General features: G+C 34.1%; 2 protein-coding genes across 2 annotated transcripts; one reads left to right on the forward strand and one right to left on the reverse strand.

Moving 5' to 3' along the window:
• Positions 1–1,199: 1,199 nt before the first annotated feature.
• On the forward strand, positions 1,200–9,171 carry LOC122607240 (alpha-mannosidase I MNS5). The gene is made up of 15 exons (XM_043780175.1): positions 1,200–1,488; positions 3,170–3,212; positions 3,293–3,358; positions 3,446–3,507; positions 3,941–4,040; positions 4,317–4,499; positions 5,377–5,425; positions 5,688–5,867; positions 6,285–6,405; positions 6,626–6,707; positions 7,121–7,206; positions 7,294–7,394; positions 7,512–7,653; positions 8,196–8,346; positions 8,714–9,171. Exons 1-15 carry the CDS (start codon positions 1,322–1,324, stop codon positions 8,939–8,941), a joined length of 1,761 nt encoding a protein of 586 aa, XP_043636110.1. The 5' UTR covers positions 1,200–1,321; the 3' UTR covers positions 8,942–9,171.
• Positions 9,172–17,440: 8,269 nt separating this feature from the next.
• On the reverse strand, positions 17,441–18,739 carry LOC122609004 (uncharacterized mitochondrial protein AtMg00810-like). Its single transcript, XM_043782066.1, has 2 exons — positions 18,422–18,739; positions 17,441–18,331 (listed from the first exon to the last, which is right to left on the reverse strand). Exons 1-2 carry the CDS (start codon positions 18,737–18,739, stop codon positions 17,441–17,443), a joined length of 1,209 nt encoding a protein of 402 aa, XP_043638001.1.
• Positions 18,740–19,084: the final 345 nt, after the last annotated feature.

Genomic DNA, 19,084 nt, shown 5'->3' on the forward strand with positions numbered 1-19,084 from the left:
ACTTTATTCCCAACCTTTTTGCTAAAACTTTCCCAATCCCAGATTGATAGTAATTAACCGGGTAAAGGTAGTTAAAGCTGCAAAAAGACTTTCCTCGTAATCAGTGAAAAAGTGTTGTAAGTACTTTTTCACTGAGCCTCTTCAGATTCAACTTCAGGTAAGATCTTCTCTGAGCTCTGCTTCTGAGATGATCTTCTTCCTCAGTCTTCAATCTTTGACTTCCGTCTGAACGTCTTTAGTGTTGGTTGATTCTGAATCTGAAGTGAAGCTTCAGTGAGCTATATTCTGAATGACTTCAGAATCTTGAGCAAGCTTTCTTTACTGAGCTTCAACTATTTTGAACAAATTATACTTAGTCGATTTTCGACCTAACAATTGCGTTCTAACTTAACATCACCGTCGCAACGCGCGGGTTTTCTTCTAGTTAATGTAAAACAAATAAGCCAAGATCTTGACCCTTATATCATGGTTAAATTGATACACGAAGATTCATGAAGTAATTGATGCACGTTAATTTTCATGATAAACGGTGATTTTCAGTGAAGAGAAACTTATTGTTTTATTTGTTTTACTTTACCTAAAACCTATATATATATGTTTTTATTTTTGCCTTATACTTTTAACTAAAACTGTCGTTCTCAGTTGTTTTTGACTTTTTATAATTTATTGTACAAAGTTAATATGGTATTTACATTCATTTTTTTTTTATTTTCTACAATAATTTATATGGTACATTCAATTTCTATTTATATTTTACATATGGCAATATAATCTTATTGCGTTTCATTTATTGTTCTCTCGTATTATCACATTTTTTTCAATTAATTATATATAGGTTTTATATGATTAACATTCGTTTATTTAATTTTTTTAGTTATTTTATAAAATTGATCATGTAAATGATTATTATATTTTATGTTTATACATAACAGTATATTTTCGATACACTTTAAATAACAAATATATCTTTGAGCCCCTGAGATAAAGCCCAAATAACATAACTAGTTTACTGTTAAGAGTTGAGAAAAGATCATGAATTCAATGATATAAAGTTTCAAAGGAAAGAAAATGTAAATATATAATTTCATAAAGGACGAAACATGAACCTGGAAAAATGATGACCTGAAGTTAGAAGTGGTGTTTAGTGTGATTGGACCACATCTCAACACACATGTCACTCTGTTATTGGTTAAGAAAACTCAACCTACGTGTGCCAGCTCAAGCATGAAACAAAAATTAGACGATCTGTGAGATAACTGTTGAACAGGATTTAGTTGATGAGAGACAAGTTAAATCACTTTGGTAATCTCGGTCGGAATCAATGAGTGGTAAAAGAAAAACTAGTTGGACAATTAGAACAATTATTATAATATTTGTGTTAATTATATTTCCAACAATATTCGTGTCATGTTCAATGTCGGATGATTCATATTCATATTCGTATCTGTCAGCTAAGAGGAAACGAATGAGTCACAAAGTACGCAAGATGTAAGTCTTCTTCAACTTCATTATAATTTGAAACTTTAATTAGTTGCTTGAATTGTTATGGAATTAGTTGTTTGAGGGGGGTGGGGTTAGCACATTAGATTGCCAAAGTAGTGAATTTATAGGGTAGAGAATGGGTTATATAGAGCTTGTTGAGTACAAGTAATTTATAATAATGGAATGATGATGTGAAATTGAGGAAGATAGAGAGTTAGCATTGCAAGAGGATGTTTTGTTTTGTATCTACGTTCTTTGACGGTAAGAAAACATATTGGAATAGTGGCAAAATGTCTAGGAAACGCCATGGACTGGTTAGGTCGCGTATATCAGAGTCAAAGGCAAAATCTCTACTACCAATACTAGTCCAGGACCTACCATTTGAATATCTCATATTAAATGGTGTGAGAGAAGAAAATCAAAAATAATAATAATAAAACCAAACATGACCCAAACCTCTGTATTCATCAATACGATGTCTCCAATACATGCCCCAACAACACCTAGTGGTGTTCATTTGAATACATTTGAAGACAAGCCCAATACGGAAGCTCGTATTGGGCATTAGGAGTGGTCTTATAACTACCACTTTTAAAAGTAGTAGTTATAAGAAATGGGATTTCAATTCGTGCACATGCCTAATCTATACAATGAAATGGGTCCAATTTTGAAGACTTTAGGTATTTTGGCAGGTGAAAGTAATGGATAAATTCGGTACTTCTTGTTAGTGTCAATTTCTTATATTGGAAATATTTGTTAGGTTTGTCGTAGAATTGGGACCACGTACTTACCTATAGGTTACCTACTAGGAAACTTGATGACGGTTATGAGTGGTTTTATAAATCTAGTGTATTACATTAATATAACCAGTCTTTGTTTAGATGTTTTACTATTGAATATCCAGAATTGTATACGCTAAAAGCTGATGAAAATCCAAGAACCTTTTTAGTGTAGAGTTCAATGCTTCAAGCTATTCTGTTATTTTCCTTTTTAATTTTCAAAATACCTTATAATCGGTTCTGTGCTAAAAACAGCTTTAGATGGTGTTTGGGAGAGCTTATTTGAGGTGCTTATTTTGTATTGCGTTTTTTCACTAGTTACAGCGCAATTTAAATGTGTTAAGTGTCATTTAGCTTATTTTAGTATCAAATAAGCACTTATGAAGCACCTAAGTAGGTACTTATTTTGAATGCACTTCTGATATAACCTTTCCAATCACCCCTTAATCAGTCCCAAACTCCTAAGTTGCTAGTGACTAGCTTGTTTACATATATACAGCTTGTCATATATCTGAATTGATGTGACATGCAGACACATTACTTGTATTGATAAGTTATTATGTTGTTGGTATATAAAATTTAACGGGTAACCCTTTACCAAAAAAAATAATTTTGTTTGATGCTACAAGCATGTGGATCATAATTGCTACATTGCTTATTTTATTTTTTTAGTCAGAGTTTAAGGTATTTCCAATATAGCTGTTAGAAGAAACTGACAGTGGGAGACAAATCTTATAACTCCATTAAACTAAGAATGGACTGTTAAAAGCCAATATGAAAGATAATAAATTTTACAACACTATGAAGTGTAGCCGAGGATATTTTGTAGTACTTTTGTTCTTTGTTTTTGTTGAGATGTGGAGGATACAATTAACCTTTCAAATGTTATACCATTTCCACTTTTTCAGGTTTTATCATGCATATGACAACTACATGACATATGCATTTCCTGTAAGTATCCAACCTTTTATCAAACAGCTTCATCACATTAATCTTTCATAGAACTATGTAACTAATTCATGGTTTTGCAGCATGATGAATTAAAACCTATGACCAAAAGTTTTACCGACTCTCTCAGTGAGCTTGGGAATTTGAAGGTTGTGACATCTTTAGCTAGATTTTGGTGATGACTACTATTTAGCCTCTAACTTTTTCTGTCTTCTTTTTTTTTTTTTTCATTCTAGCTTGAAAATTTACCCCAAGAATACAATGGATCAGCACTTACACTAGTTGAATCATTGTCCAGGTATTAAATGTTATTTAATCCAAAAAGGGATAGGGATAGAGGTTGCACTTTTAACCCAGTTACATATGAATGGGTTGATCTCTAACAGGTCAAGTGGGGAGAATAAACAGTTAGCTAAAAAGGATACGGGTATAGTAGTTCAAATGTGTCAGATTGGTTGAAAGTTGTCCGCATCTCCATACAACATCCTAATTTGTTTTTCTTGTGAGAAGATAGTTATGTGATTATATAAGACATCTTTAAAAAATATTTGAGAAAAAGATGTGCTAAAAGTGATTTTCGGTCAACCCAACTCTCTTAACCTGTTTCAGCCCATACTAAAGAAATCGCCCATTTTGACCTGAACTTGCTTTGGAACCTGCCCATTTCCCCATCTCTAGTTAAGGCCAAATGATAGTGGTTAATGTTTTGATGTTTATATCCTTTTATGTAGTCTTGTAATACTGGGTAACAACACAGAATTCGAAAGGGCAGTGATATGGCTTTCTGAAAATCTAACATTTGATGTTGATGCAAGGATAAATCTGTTTGAGGTATATATGACATTTACTTGCCTTCTTAACTTATTTAATTATCTTTAAGTAGCCGAAGCTTCATCATGATGGCAGTCATCTTTCCAGGATGAACAAATATATTATTATTTTAATTTATAATAATAACTGTTGGGTATGAGCAATATATTTTGGGATCAGCCTCAGAGTCGGCCTCTCAAAGGGTCATACAGGATTGATGTTTACTATAATATAGGCAATTGGAACTAGAATGGTTATATGGTGTGTAATGTAATTCGGTTAATCGTTATTGTGTAGTGCAACATAAGACTTCTTGGAGGACTTGTCTCTGCTCATATTCTTGCAACTGATTCTAGAAACAGGTTCACTCAAGGAACTTACAACAACCAGCTCCTTGATTTGGCTCAAGATTTAGGGAAGCGTTTTTTACCGGCTTTTAACACACCCACTGGTTTGCCTTATGCCTGGATTAACTTGAAGGTATTATACTTTCATTTTCTTTTAGTACTGTCATCCTTCATATAGTAATTTGATAAACAGTTCAACATTATGAATTATGTCGATTCAGAACACTCAAAAGACCTTCATTTTTCCATTCTGTGCTGTAATTTCTATGTATTCAGAACACTTGTCAAATGGTAAAAACTGGTATTCAGAGTGTCCATGTGAGCATACTCTGTCATTTTTCATTCAGTAGAATCTAGATTTGGCTCATTCAGTATCAAACCATATTGTTATATCACCATAGAACATTGTACACTATTGTTTTTGTCTGTTTATTGCATTTCATGTTTTTTGCTAGTGTACAATTAAAAAGCAACATATACAGGAAAAAGTAAATAGGTTATTTCCAAGATAGTTAGAAATATGTTTTTTAGTGAGAGATAAGTTGTTGCATACAAATTCACTTGTCACTAAGATCATAATCAGAAACACTACGGAATTTATCCAAAAATGCTGGAGCATGTTTTTTTTTCTCTTCAAGGTGGCTTAGTGCTCAGGTGACCTAATTTCCTCACAAGAGGTCTCAAGTTCAAACCTCACTAAGTAACATATTAGAGGTGGTGAAGGAAAGGGTTGGAAACAGCCATGGGGAAAGCCCGTTTTGGCCATGTTTATTTGTGTCAAAGACTCGCCTCGACGGATAACTTGAAAAGGGAAAACCTCTTCCGTTTACTCATTTATTAGGTCAATGCTTATTCTGTTCTACTGAATGTATAAAGTGTAATTGGAGGATATTTCAGATTATTCTCTTAAAGTTAATGCTTTTGCAGACTAATAGTGTAATTACGATTCCCTGGTTTTGTTTGTAAGAAGGATTTATTACACCTCATCAAATGCAAAATTATTTGGGCAGTATGGCGTTATGGAGAACGAGACAACCGAAACAAGCACTTCAGGTTGTGGTAAGTAAGCATCCTTTATAATATTTGGTTTAGAGGTGACCAATGGGCGCGTAACAGAGCATTACATATTTGGGTTTGAATGGGGTTTCTTTCAGTACAGCCCAGGTTGATCCATAAATGTCAAATATGACTACACATACTAACTATTTATAATGAAATGAATAATCGCACATTATTATTTATTACGCATAAATGGTAGAATGCGATACATCTAGGACTTCTGTGTGGGCTTACTCTTTTTTTTTTTTTTTTAAATATTCAGGATCACTGATTCTTGAAATGGGAGCGTTGTCACGATTAACTGGTGATCCGAGATTTGAATATGCTGCTTTGCATGCTCTTCATAAGTTGTGGGGAATGCGGAGTTCTTTGAACCTTTTAGGAACTACACTAGATGTAGAAACTGGAGAATGGATTGAATACTCTTCCGGTATAGGTGCTGGTAAGTTTTTCTATTGGCAATGAATCATATTGATCATGTCTGAATTTATATTATGCCTTTTAATTTTAGATTGCTTCTTCATGTAGCGTGGTGGGCCCATATCCCACAGGTCCCAGGATCTAACCTGGCTGATCCTGGCTCTGATACCATGATAAACCTCTGTGGGTTATTGTATTATTGAATTGTATTGTAATTGTAATTAAAGAGGATTACAAGAGGCTATATTTATAGAGTAGCCTAAACTAATACATGGAAACTTATACTATGGAAACTTAATATATAGAAACTAATACTACGGAAACTAATACTATGGAAACTTAATATATAGAAACTAATACTATGGAAACTTTATATATGGAAACTAATATATGTCTAATATGTATATTATATGCTGATAGTGAAGTAAACTTGTGATAGGCGTTGATTCTTTTTATGAATACTTAATTAAAGCTCACATCCTCTTTGGAAAAGAAGAATATTGGAGGATGTTTCAGTCGGCATATCTTGCTGTGCAGAAATATTTCAGATATGGTTCATGGTAATAGTTACTTTTATTTGCTCCTGTTATAAACTATTTTGTAATTTTAATGCCAGGATTCAGATTCAGGAACACTACCAAAGTTTTTCAAGGAGGGTTATCTTGACGTAGGTCTGCCTCTGGTCTAGATTAACCTAAGTGAAATGCCTCGTGAAGCTTACAAAATGGTAACATGTCATGTCTTCCCAATTTTAAAACTACATTTTTGTTACTTCTGTAGGTATCATGAAGCAGATATGAGGACAGGAAGAGCAACTTACTGGCAACTTACAAGTCTACAAGCATTTTGGCCTGGTGTACAGGTAAGTGACACTTAGATGTTTGAATGCTGGGAAAATTCTGATTTTTTAAAGAAAGAAATGATTTAATGAACCAAGTCACAGTTATATGGAAAAGTTTGAGATGGTTGGTGACATCGAAGTAAAAGTGTCTCAAGTCTTGCTTTAAAATTTGTGTGAACAAGTAATTTTGTCTACCCTTAGATAAGTTGGGTGACCCAAGACACAGTTATATACACAAAATTTGTGTGAACAGTTCTGCATCTGGTATGAAACTGGGCATCCAAAACTGATTATTTGATATAATAATCAGATAATTAGAGGCAGATATGTTGGTCCACACATAGAAAACGTTGGAATAATATTATAATTGGTTCCATAAACACAAATCCAAACTACCATGTAGAAAACATCCTTATAGTTATTCTTGTCATTAGGTTCTTGTTGGGGATATTACAGCTGCTAACTTAACACATCGTGAATTTTTTCGTGTATGGAAAAAATTTGGAGTGCTTCCAGAGAGGTATGAACATCGTCCATTCATGTCAGTTAAGTTTTCTGAACAAAACTTTGTTGTGTGAACATAACAGAAAATTTTGTAACCATACAGATATTTGTTGGATCATCAGATTGTGCACCCTACAGAAAAATATTATCCTTTACGTCCAGAGCTGGCGGAGTCAACATATTACTTGTATCAAGCAACAAAAGGTTTGCTAATGAATACTTCTTTCAAACTCAGCCTTATCTCTTGTATAGTAATCAACAAGGTAGTTTTGTAGCCTTTTCATATGCTTTCCGCCTAATAAAATTCTAATTTCTCACCAGACCCCTGGTATATGGAAGTCGGTGAAGCGATTGTAAATTCCCTTAATTTACACACAAAAGTTGAAGGTGGGTTTGCAAGCGTTAGAGATGTAACAACCATGCAATTAGAAGATCACCAGCATAGCTTCTTCCTGGCTGAAACGTAAGAACTCTGCAGCAATATAGCAACATGCATTCATTCCATCTTGTACCATAATATTTGTTCCCTCTACCAAAAAAGTGTTGTGGTTTGACTTTTTAGGTCACTAAATTTGGTATTGCTGCACAACTTTCAACTGATATTGCAGCTTTGTGGCATGTGTGACGAAGTTTAACAAGTGCATTAAAATGTGTTCATGAATACTTAACAGGATCCTATCCGTTTTGAAAGATAACCTGATTGACCTTTAATGTCAAACTGTCTATTTTTCTTGAGAGTGTCATAAACACAAGTGTCATTTTTCTGCTGAACTTTTCCTGAACCCACAACCCATACAGATGTGTTAGCTACTGCTTTTAAAATTTTTTTTTTTTTTTGCAGTATTAACTACAAAATGATTTAGTTGACTTATTTTCCTGCCTATCCTTTCTTTATTTCATAAATACTTGCAAGTTACAATTTCACGGGTCATAGTAGGTATGATTTCCGTCCATTTTTGTGTGAAATTGTGCCGAAAGTCTGAACATTTTTAATTTCATTCATAGGTGCAAGTATCTATATCTTCTCTTCGATGATTCACCTTTAATGGGTCGCAACTACATATTCACTACTGAAGGTCACCCTCTTCCTGTCATTAGCGACTGGCATGAAAAGCTTCCTGATTCATACATCCCCCGAAACTGGACCTCGATCAAGGTGAAAATTCTATGACATGGCTTTTCAGAAATATTTTTAATGTAGACATTTGCAACTTTGATCTATTTACTTTTTAGTGGGTTGATTTAGTTATGGTATATTTCAAACGTGTCAAATGGGCATGGCAGATCAATAGATCTTTCAACAGTGAAAGGCGTCAGATGTGTTGAAATATGTCAAAAGTGTATCAATGCATACAACCTAGTACAGTAAATCGTTATCAAAAATTCGATTTATAGTGCACTTGAATATTTCTTGTTATCACAAGTTATTAATCAAAAGTGTAGAATGAAATGTGTTTCAGATTAATCAGTTTGTTAAACCTATGTATATTGCCACCTTTGGTAATGGTCCTTAACTATTACAGATTGAAACACAAAAGAAACATGCTAGTGCAATGTCCATGCAAGTCTGCCCAGCCAATTTAGCAAGCCCTGGACATGCTGGTCACAAAATCGAGAGTGTTTGCCACGTCCCTGACACATGGAGTGATCATAGATGTCTGACCGATGATGACTGTGGAATTGATTCGACTAATTGTAGAAGAAGATCATGCAGCATGGCTGGCTACTGTGGTCTGTGGTTGTTCATATGAAGTTTAACGTCTTGAAAGTATGTAATTTTATGTAAGTTTTTGATAGGATACACTATACAGTAAGAAAGATGGGAAGATGTAATTTCTAAGTACAATAGAACATTGAGGAGGAATACCCAAAAACATGATGGGGATTCTGTAAAGTTGATTCAACTTGGATAAGAAAACTTTGGTTAAAATGACCAATTGGAAATGAAATACTACCAAAAATCCACATACTTTTTGCTTAAGTGAAGTATGTGTTGATTGCAAGTATGTTAAAGATTGGGATATTTCTGTAGATCATTTTATCTTGCAAGCAAAATTCTAAGGTCTGAGATCGGAAGATCTTATCTGGATATATAATACTAGTAAATCTTCTGTATTTATAATTTATATCAAACATCAAGTGTCTTGTAAATTCGTAAAATACATGTAGTTTAAACATCAAAACGGTAGTATGGTATCTATATATATCTAAAAGTTTTATCAAGCAAGTGGAAAAATTGACGCATTTTTAGCGATTTTTAGTCTTTCATTTATGTGTACTTAATGGGATTATTAGGGTACTTAATAGGGTTTATTAATATCTATATATCTATATATATAATAAAAAAAAGCTCAAGTTGAGTTTTTGACACTGTATTCATTACTAAAATTAATTGCATTAAGGTTAATTTCGTTATTAACTCCATTCATTTTTACAGTCTAACCCCGTTTTACCTATTAGAGGAGTTAGTAATATTGGTTTCATATATATGTATGTAGTAAATAAAGCATCAATTTTTTACCATACGAATACATACATGATTGTATATATATATCACTGCTTTAATTGTATGTGTTATGATAGCATTGATGAAACCTCTGTTATGGAAGTGGAAAGGTTCTTTTGATCCATTAATTTTCAGGTTTATGAATTTTCAAATGGGTTTGGGTATTGGCATCAATAAAAAAATCACCTTCAGTGTATTAATTGAAACATTGCTAACGATTGGCCTCAATGGCATCTCAAGAACCCCCCATAGTCTTTTAAGCCTAAAATCAATTTTATTTCTCACATATTCATCAGATCGTAAAAATTATTCCTTTTCTTTTCATTAATTGAATCAAAAAAACAATTATTCAATGAAATTTGTAAGAATTTTTCATTATTTATTCATTCATGTTTTCTTATTGGATTTTTGGATGTTTTTTTAGTTACTTTGAGTGTTTTATTAAACTTATGTTCAATTGATTGGATGCATCTTTTTTGTTATGTGAGTATATATTCTTCTTTTAGTTTCATCTTCCTTTTTTCTCTGATTTTGGTCCAGGATTATTGCAGGACAAGTGGGTGCACTCAAAGTGTTTGATGTTATGTCTCAAAGAAACAATGGTATGTGAACAAGGTAATCATCTGCTTTGATTTTGATTTTTGTTTACTATTGTTTGAATGTTAAGTTTCATTTCTTCTTCCTTATGGCACATGTATGTTCATTGATTTTTATTTCCAACTCTAACAAATAAGGTGTTTGATTTCATGTAATTATTAGTCTTTTTTTCTATTAAACTGAATATCCTGATGAAAAATCTTGACCAAACTTACCTTTATATACGCAAGCATTGTAAGGGCTGCAAGGGGGTGAGGTGAAGCTCGGTCATAATTTTTTATTGGTTTCTCTGTCCAAGTATTCTGATGTTTTGGGTTTTAATAAATGTTTTCGGTTATTGAAGCTTTATACACCGGTTATGCTTCCATTGGAGGTGGTTCCCCTCTGTGAAAGATAACAATTAACCAGGTAACATGTTTGACTCGATTGAACTTTTTGTTATTTTCTGCGTACTAAAATTTCTCATCTGTGCAAAGTGTATTGTTCATATTTTGCAACTTTTTCCAATAGGATTTGTTTGTTTATAGAAGATTGTTATTATTGGTTTGGATAGGTTACATGTGTTATTTATATCACATTAGGTTATTACTAATAAAGCTTATATGGGTGAATCCGTGTATGAAATATTTTTTCGGGAACTATAACTTTATTGAATTTTCAAAGATTCTGACCTATATTGCATGATTTTTAAAATATTCTATAGAAGCTTCATATGAGGAGAAATGGAGAATACTCGGAATCGTGATGATTATTGCAACTTCATGTATCTAGAAAAAATTGACAAGGTTTTTTCTGTTAATGTGTCATGTTCTAATTTTATTTCTCTCAATGACCTTAAAATGTTAAGGATTAGGCCCTAAATTATATGGAAAAGTATGGTACCTTTTTTCATGTTCGCTTAGATAGTGGTTATGTGATATGAGATAACTAAAATCAAATTATCAATTTAGGTCAACTGGATGACTAACTGTTTATTTTCATTTTAGCCAGTATGAAACTGGATACCTGACATCATATAAAAAAGTAAAAAACAATTGTTGATGCGATCTCCAGTCACAACAGATTCTGAACACCCCGATATATGTTGCATGTTACCAGACTTCTGGTATCCTTTTTTTTCACAGAGAATTGAGGTGGGAGCTGTTTGGTAGGTACAAAAGGCATAAAAGTAGCAGAAGTAAGAGCAAAATTCAATATAGACATAAAGGTTATGACGACAGGACCTGTGGAAGCTGTTTTTATTATTTTTAAATGTACGATATTCAAGTTATGTTGCATTGGTCTGGGTACCCTTTCGTTCAGGCTCCAGAGTAGTCTAACACGGTATGCCACATGTTGCAACTAAATAGTAAGTTTTTTAGTTTATCTAAGTTTGGTCATAATTTGTGACTGTGGTTTTCTTTTTGGAAACCTGTTCAATTCGTGAAGACATTCACCCTTACTTTGGGTGTTGTTTTATGTTTATCATCAACTGATTTGATGCATCTTAGAGGATGTGAAATTTGTAAAGCCCTAATCATAGCATGATTATGATGACAGATTTGTTGGCAATATGCTTAGCAGGTTGGTTTGTTGACTTCAAAGTCAGGTTCTATTCTTTAACTAACTTGACAATTTTATTTCTTTTATATATTTGTGTATTGTTTCATATATCTTTCAAAAACTATACTCATGTTTTGGTGAACCTGTATCCGTTATATATGCTTCATATTCTCATGTTAAGTGTTGACAACCCATGCGTTATATTTGATTAGTGTTGACTGCTAACTGATTGACCTATTTCTGCAACTTAATGGCTTTCATAGTTTCAAACTCAATCTTCTTAGTTAATAGAAAGTTCTGAATACATTTTAGTGTCAATAGACCAAACATAGAGCTTTAAAGTTTAGGTGGCTGAAATGTACAATGGGTGGCTTGGTTAACTTCGGTTTGGACCAGAACAGTTGACGTTTGGAACTAATTGGGGTGACCTGAAACACTTTCTCTGGGTTAAGCTTTTATGTATGTAACACACTCTCTTATTATATTCCTTACAAGAGATATCTAGGTCAACCGCTTATGCTATACATGGAAATACATGAACACCACAAAAAAAATTGCAATGTATATACAAAATGCTTCGATTTGGCTGAAATGATTAGTTTGATACCCCAAGTTATAAACCGATCCGCAGGCATGAGTATGCTAATTCTTAAAGCAGCTGGTCCAGTGAATGAAGGGAGACCATCCAAATTTGCTTTGGCTTCGTCGGTATATTTAGTTTTGTCCTGACCGTAAATACTCCTAAATATAAAGTACAATACTTAACTCTTTAACTGAACTATGCATCTATCTGTTAATTTCTAAAACCAGCTGGTTTGGTGAACAAATCCAAATTTGCTTTGGCTTTGTTGGTTTATTTAGTTTTGCCCAAACCGTAAATACCTTAAAATATAGAGTGCAATTCTTAACCCTTCAAATGAACTATGTTTGGTTGTTTCTCATATTATAGTTGTTAGCATCAGAGCAAAAAGATCAAAACATTGCTGATAGATGATGATACCCACAGGTTCAATTTTTTGGAAATAGTTTAAGGGAATGATGCGAATTCAGCCAATCCGTTTCATTATTAGTTATCCTAAATATGTGAAAACCAAACAATTAATTCAGACTATGTTCGTGCTATATATAATATAATATATTTATCATTGATAACGCTTGAAGCTGCTATCTTCTAAAAAGTTAGAAAAGGAAATATGTCAAATGGGCCAAAAAGTTCAAAAGTTATTTTATCTAACATCAAGAGTTTAAAACGCTCTGAATTACTTTATTAAAAAAATGATCTAGTCCCTGTATTGTCCGGCCTTATAACTTTACCTGTCTTGACCCTTTGACCAACCCACCCATTTTGCAGACTTTAGCATTACTAAAGATTGTAGATTAGGCAGGTAAGGAAGATTGGATAAAAGGCCCAAATGGGCAATGGTTCTACAGGTCAAAAGGGCCGTTGGATTCTATATATCACTGAAATATGTCTACGCCCTTGATTGATTCTGAGATTAATTGAGCATTACATTGGAAATCACTTTGCATACATGGCCAGGTACTATTCATATGCATGACATTGGCACTCATGGAGAAGATTCTGAACAAGACAAGATGATAAGACGATTCATCCTCATGAAACAGGAAAACAAGAGCAGTAAGTATTCTATATGTATCCCCACAATCTAAATCAATCATATATATATGTATATATATATTTCCACATCTGAATAAATATCAACAATGTACAGAAGTCGAAATTACTTACTGGAATTGGCTGTTTTATATACGGCTTAAATTATAAAACTTAATGTCCTTTCCACATGTCTTGGTGTATTGTACAGAAACTGAAATAAATGATACACACAACACTAAAGCTCAACATGACAACAAATCCAGTAACAACCCACAAATCAACAAAGATGAAGGTTTAAATACCGATATTGATGAAGTTGCGTAAGCAGAGAATGAGATGGAGGAAGAGAACAATGATGATAACCAGCAAACCAGTTCTTCAACTAATCAATCACATGATAGTGACGATGGAAAAGCCTCCATGCGCAGGCAATACCTTTTGAGGCCATGAAAATTCAAAGCTCGAAAGTTGGAACCAGGTGAAGAAGAAGAATCGGAATTCAACCCGATTGTTGTCATTTAGTATGCATTGAATGCTATGAAATAACAATGCAACATACATCTTTTAGTTTTCTCGAAACTGTTTTTGTAAGACTTATGTAACCATCATTCAGTTTTGTGCACCTTAAATATGGGTTTGAATGGTGGTCTTTTATCATAATATCTTTTGGTATCATGGACCATTAGTAACATCCTTATAATCCCCTCTGCACTATTTTGCTATCATATGTAGAACCATCATTCAATTTTCTTTATTTGCAACTTTGGTTTTGTGTGGTCTTTTATCATGAATCTACATTTTCTAATAATATATATCACTGATTTTTGTTTCAATATCTAACACATACAGATAATTCAAACATTTTTATATGGAATTTGTAGCTTTTCATATCCCGTAACTCATTAATTAATAGAAGTATATACAAAATATATACAATTAATAATGCCTTTTCAGTTTTGTACAATTCAAATGAATCACAGCAAGTTAATTCCTCAATTCACTTACATACTGTATTTCGACAACTTCTTTTTACAAAGTATATATATAAAACATACATTGACACATATAACCAATTATTAAACATACATATTTCATAACAATGCCACCTGCTATTATAATTCCATGCTAATACTAATTCTGCCATAACACTGTTATTTCCAAAGAGAAGTACTTTAAGAAAAGCTTAAAATATAACAATGAAGTGAAAAAAACGACAGCTACATATACTAATCAACAATGAGATATCTTTACTTGGAAAAATTTAAGAATAAGGAGAAAGAATAAACTATGTGACCCTTTGTAACCACGTCCAACGGCCTTCACTCTATCATTACATACAGAACAATCTAATGTGTAAATGACACATTAATTGTTGGATCATTCACAAATATTAACTAAAAGCAAGAAACAAGAATACATCTAATTACCCAATTTGAAACCATCATATATCAGAGATCATCATCATTCATGTCTTTGGATATGTACATTCCATCACCTTCATTCTATTTCAACAACCTCAGCTCATCAACACGCACACCGACATCAAACTCGAACTTAACAATAAAAAACTTCAAAATAAGACAATCTTACAAACGTACAAAAAAAACCCGTGAAGCCCGGCCGTGCAACGCACGGGCCTTCACTCTAGTTACATATATTTTTTTTTTTAGGCACTCCAATAGAAACACACATATATACATCTATTAACATAAAGAAGAAGATAATTTGAGTAATTTTATTTTCAAAGGGACGCGAAAACAATTACGAGCCACCTTCTTCTTCTTCCTCATCATCTTCTACTTCTTTCGTCCACACCACCAGCACCATCATTCTACTGCCTCTCCCACCGCCACCACTACCGGCCTTCTTCTCCGCCACACTCACCACCACCATAACGAAGGAAGTACCGTATCCAATCTCCACTACCTTTGGATCGTCGTACATCAAATGCATACCATTTTCAAATACGTTCAACTTTCAACCTTTTCATATATTTCCTTGAACGGCCAACGCCTGTTCGGTTAAGGGCTACACCCGTACCATATCTGTATGTAAGTAGCCGATAGAAAAAATATTTAAAAAAATTGTTTTAATTTTAATAGGTTTTTAATAAAAAATATATAATTTCAAAAAATAAAAATCATACCAGAATGGAAAGAAAGAAAGGAGAAACCGTGTGTTTCACATTTCCCTTGCGTCTTTTTGTACTAATTTCTCTTGAATAACTCATCTTTATATATACTGTAATTTAAATTTAAAAACCTGATCAGTTTTTTTGTATTATAATGGAGATATTGATTTTTAAAAAACTTTTATTATTACACTAAATAAACAAATTTAATTTATATCGTCATTATGCAAAGACTTAACAAACAATATACAAATTATATAGGATAAAACCAGATTCAAATAATAGTATCATCGGTTTTAGGCATTAGTATTTATATTTAACTTTACACAATCATTATACAAAAATATAACATACATATACTAATACCATTCTCAAATTGTTTAATCTATAAATATTAATTATATTATTATAATAATTTAATAAATTTATCTCGCGTATTACGTGGGAAAATAATCTAGTTATTAATATAACAACAAAATATTCTAAGTTCTATATTTGACACATGAAGTATGTCAAATATTATCTCCACAAATAATAAAAATAGTTGTACAATATATATAGTCAATCCGTACATCGTACGAGTATTAAGACTAGTTTAAAATATACACGTATTGAAGTGAGGTAAGGATCCAGAATGAAGTTCTACTAAACACATAAGTTGTGGAACGAATGAAGTTCTATTTTTTTTTTTTTGGAACAACCAACTTTCATTACAGAATAAAAAACTTCGACAAGACGTCAAAGATTACAAAAGGTCATTACATACAAAAGACATTATAGAAGAAAAGACGGGCTCATCGCCCATAAATGCCAGGGAGTAGAAATCACCCTAGACCGGACTGACATCCATGAAAAAGAAACTGAAACTATGGTTTGGAACACCTCTTTACTAGACTCGGAGCTACCTTTGAAGACGATTTTATTCCTTTGTTTCCATACCACCCACCATGAAATGAAGCTGATAGCTTCAAGGATTCTTTTGTACCTCTTTGGAAGATGACATTCATGAATCCACTCTGACGCTTTCCAATGGTGTGATGCAAGGGATGTCCAAACGAAGCCAAGCTCTAAGGTGTGAATTAAGCTGAGTAAAAACACTACATGTCCAGAAGATGTGATCAGATGATTCAACATGAACCTTACAAAGGGGATACAAGATGGATGGGATCTCCAACCCCCGTTTACTTAAGTTGAAGAGAGTCGGTAACCTGTCTTTCATAAGACGCCAAACAAAGATATTAACTTTTTTGGGACCAAAAGTTCCAGATTGTTTTCTTATCTACTGGCAGAATTGCTCTATCGATAAAACAACGAATGCTTTTAACAGAGAATGTTGACTTGCCTTGAAGCACCAAGTCCATTGATCATCCACATCTGCTAGCCGTATATCTTGAAGAAGAGATGACAGCTCAGAAAATTGTTGTATGCTGCCAGTAGAACGAATGAAGTTCTATTATACACATAAGTTGTATGTTGCTAGTTACTGTTTAAAAAAGAAATTAATGGATTTTACTTTTAGATAGGTTGGTTACGTTGGTATACTAGCATTTATTGAATAAAGGTGTAACAATAAATTACACGTGCTTTTCCTTCTCATTGATATGAATATATATAATTACTAGTTACATTCGACTACCTCGGACTATTACATGAGTGATAATACTTTACAATAATAATGATAATAACAATACACTACGGTCTAATATACCCCCGCAGTCTAAGGCGGAGGATTGCGAAGACTGAGACTGAACCGAAAATCAAGAAATAACACTCGAGGAAGCCCTTTAGTAAAGTTGTCCGAGAAGTTATGCCGGGAAGGAACATGAAGAACACGAATATGACTACGCTGAACATTCTCACGAACAAAATGGAGGCTCGTTGATGCTGAACTGGATTACTGCACTAACATTATCTGTATATACCATGGAGGCTCGTTGAAGAGGACAACCAAGCTCCAACAATAGATTACGAAGCCAACATAACTCAGAAACCACATTAGCAATACCCCGATATTCGGCCTCAACACTAGACCGAGAGACAACCGACTGATGTTTGGAGGACCAAGAAAGGAGATTGTCCCCTAGAAAGACACAATACCCAGATGTAGAACGTCTAGTATCGGGACAACCAACCCAATCAGTATCATTGTAAGCAACAAGCGGAGACAAAGAAGGTCGTCTCATCCATATACCCATGTCAAGGGTGCCTTTGACATATCGCAAGATGCGTTTTAAAGCAAGAAAGTGATCAATATACGGGGCATGCATATGCATACATACCTGCTGAACAACATAAGAGATATCTGGGCGGGTAAACGTCAGATACTGAAGAGCACCTGCCAAGCTACGATACAAAGTCGGGTCATCAAAAGGAACACCCGCTTGAGCACCGAGTTTACCCGAAGTAGAGACCGGATTACAATCTTGCATCATGGCCTGATGAAGAATGTCATGAGCATAACGGCTTTGAGACAAGAATAAACCATCAGAAGAGCGAGTGACAGAAACGCCCAAAAAGTAACTGAGAGGGCCTTGATCCTTCATAGCAAACTCAGCCGACAAATGAGACATAAAATTCTGCTTTAGCTTACTTGACAAAGTAACCATAATGATGTCATCCACATACAATAAAATGTAAGCCATATCCATACCACGGTTGTAGATAAACAACGAGTGATCACTAGAACTATGATGAAAACCCAACCGCGTGACATAATCGGTAAACCGTTGATAGCAAGCCCGTGGTGCCTATTTCAGGCCATACAGTGATTTACGTAGCCGACAAACATGATCAGGAAAACGAGCATCCCAGAAACCGGGAGGTTGATGCATGAAAACTGTTTCAGTTAAGTTCCCATGGAGAAAAGCATTCTTAACATCAAGTTGAGTAATATGCCAGTTATAAGTAAGAGCTAAAGAGAGAACTGTCCGGATAGTGGCTGGTTTCACAACCGGACTAAAAGTATCAGAACAATCAATCCCCATTTGCTGAGTTCGACCATCTCCCACCAAACGAGCTTTGTAGCGCTCAAGAGTACCATATGACTTTAATTTGTGCTTATAAATCCACATGCAACATATAACATTCATAGCAGGAGTACGAGGAACCAAATCCCACGTCTTATTATCAATGAGAGCCTTAAACTCATCAGTCATAACATGGTGCCAAATAGAACTGGAAAGGGCCTCGGTTAGGTTTTTAGGCAATGGAGCAACAGTGGTGGAGGTATGTAGGTTAAGTGGTTGTTTCGGTTTTGAATGACCAGTTTTGCTACGCGTCTGCAAAGGATGAATGGTAAGCGGTGGGGGAGAAGGTGGTGGTGGAGAGTTAGGTGGACCGGATGTGGCCGGGACGAAAGTGGTGTTAGCAGGTTAGGTAGGACAGGTCCAGCTACGAGTGTAGGTTTGGCCGAACCGTGAAGGAGTTTCTTGGGTTTGGGACGGGTCAAAATGGGCAGTAGATCGGGTAGGTGTAGCAGGGGGTGAATCAATATGGATGGG

Source organism: Erigeron canadensis, chromosome 7 (genome assembly GCF_010389155.1).
Source record: "Erigeron canadensis isolate Cc75 chromosome 7, C_canadensis_v1, whole genome shotgun sequence".
Taxonomy (NCBI): Eukaryota; Viridiplantae; Streptophyta; class Magnoliopsida; order Asterales; family Asteraceae; genus Erigeron; species Erigeron canadensis.

What these genes read in the sequence shown, in the direction of transcription:
- LOC122609004 (XM_043782066.1), bottom strand. Translation starts at nt 18,739, where the DNA reads ATGACTGATGAGTTTAAGGCTCTCATTGATAATAAGACGTGGGATTTG. An exon ending in ATGGGAACTTAACTGAAACA is followed by an intron (nt 18,332 to 18,421) that starts GTTTTCATGCAT and finishes GGCCTGAAATAG; the next exon opens with GCACCACGGGCTTGCTATCA.
- LOC122607240 (XM_043780175.1), top strand. Translation starts at nt 1,322, where the DNA reads ATGAGTGGTAAAAGAAAAACTAGTTGGACAATTAGAACAATTATTATA. An exon ending in CTAGTTGAATCATTGTCCAG is followed by an intron (nt 3,508 to 3,940) that starts GTATTAAATGTT and finishes CCTTTTATGTAG; the next exon opens with TCTTGTAATACTGGGTAACA. An exon ending in CAAGGATAAATCTGTTTGAG is followed by an intron (nt 4,041 to 4,316) that starts GTATATATGACA and finishes GTTATTGTGTAG; the next exon opens with TGCAACATAAGACTTCTTGG.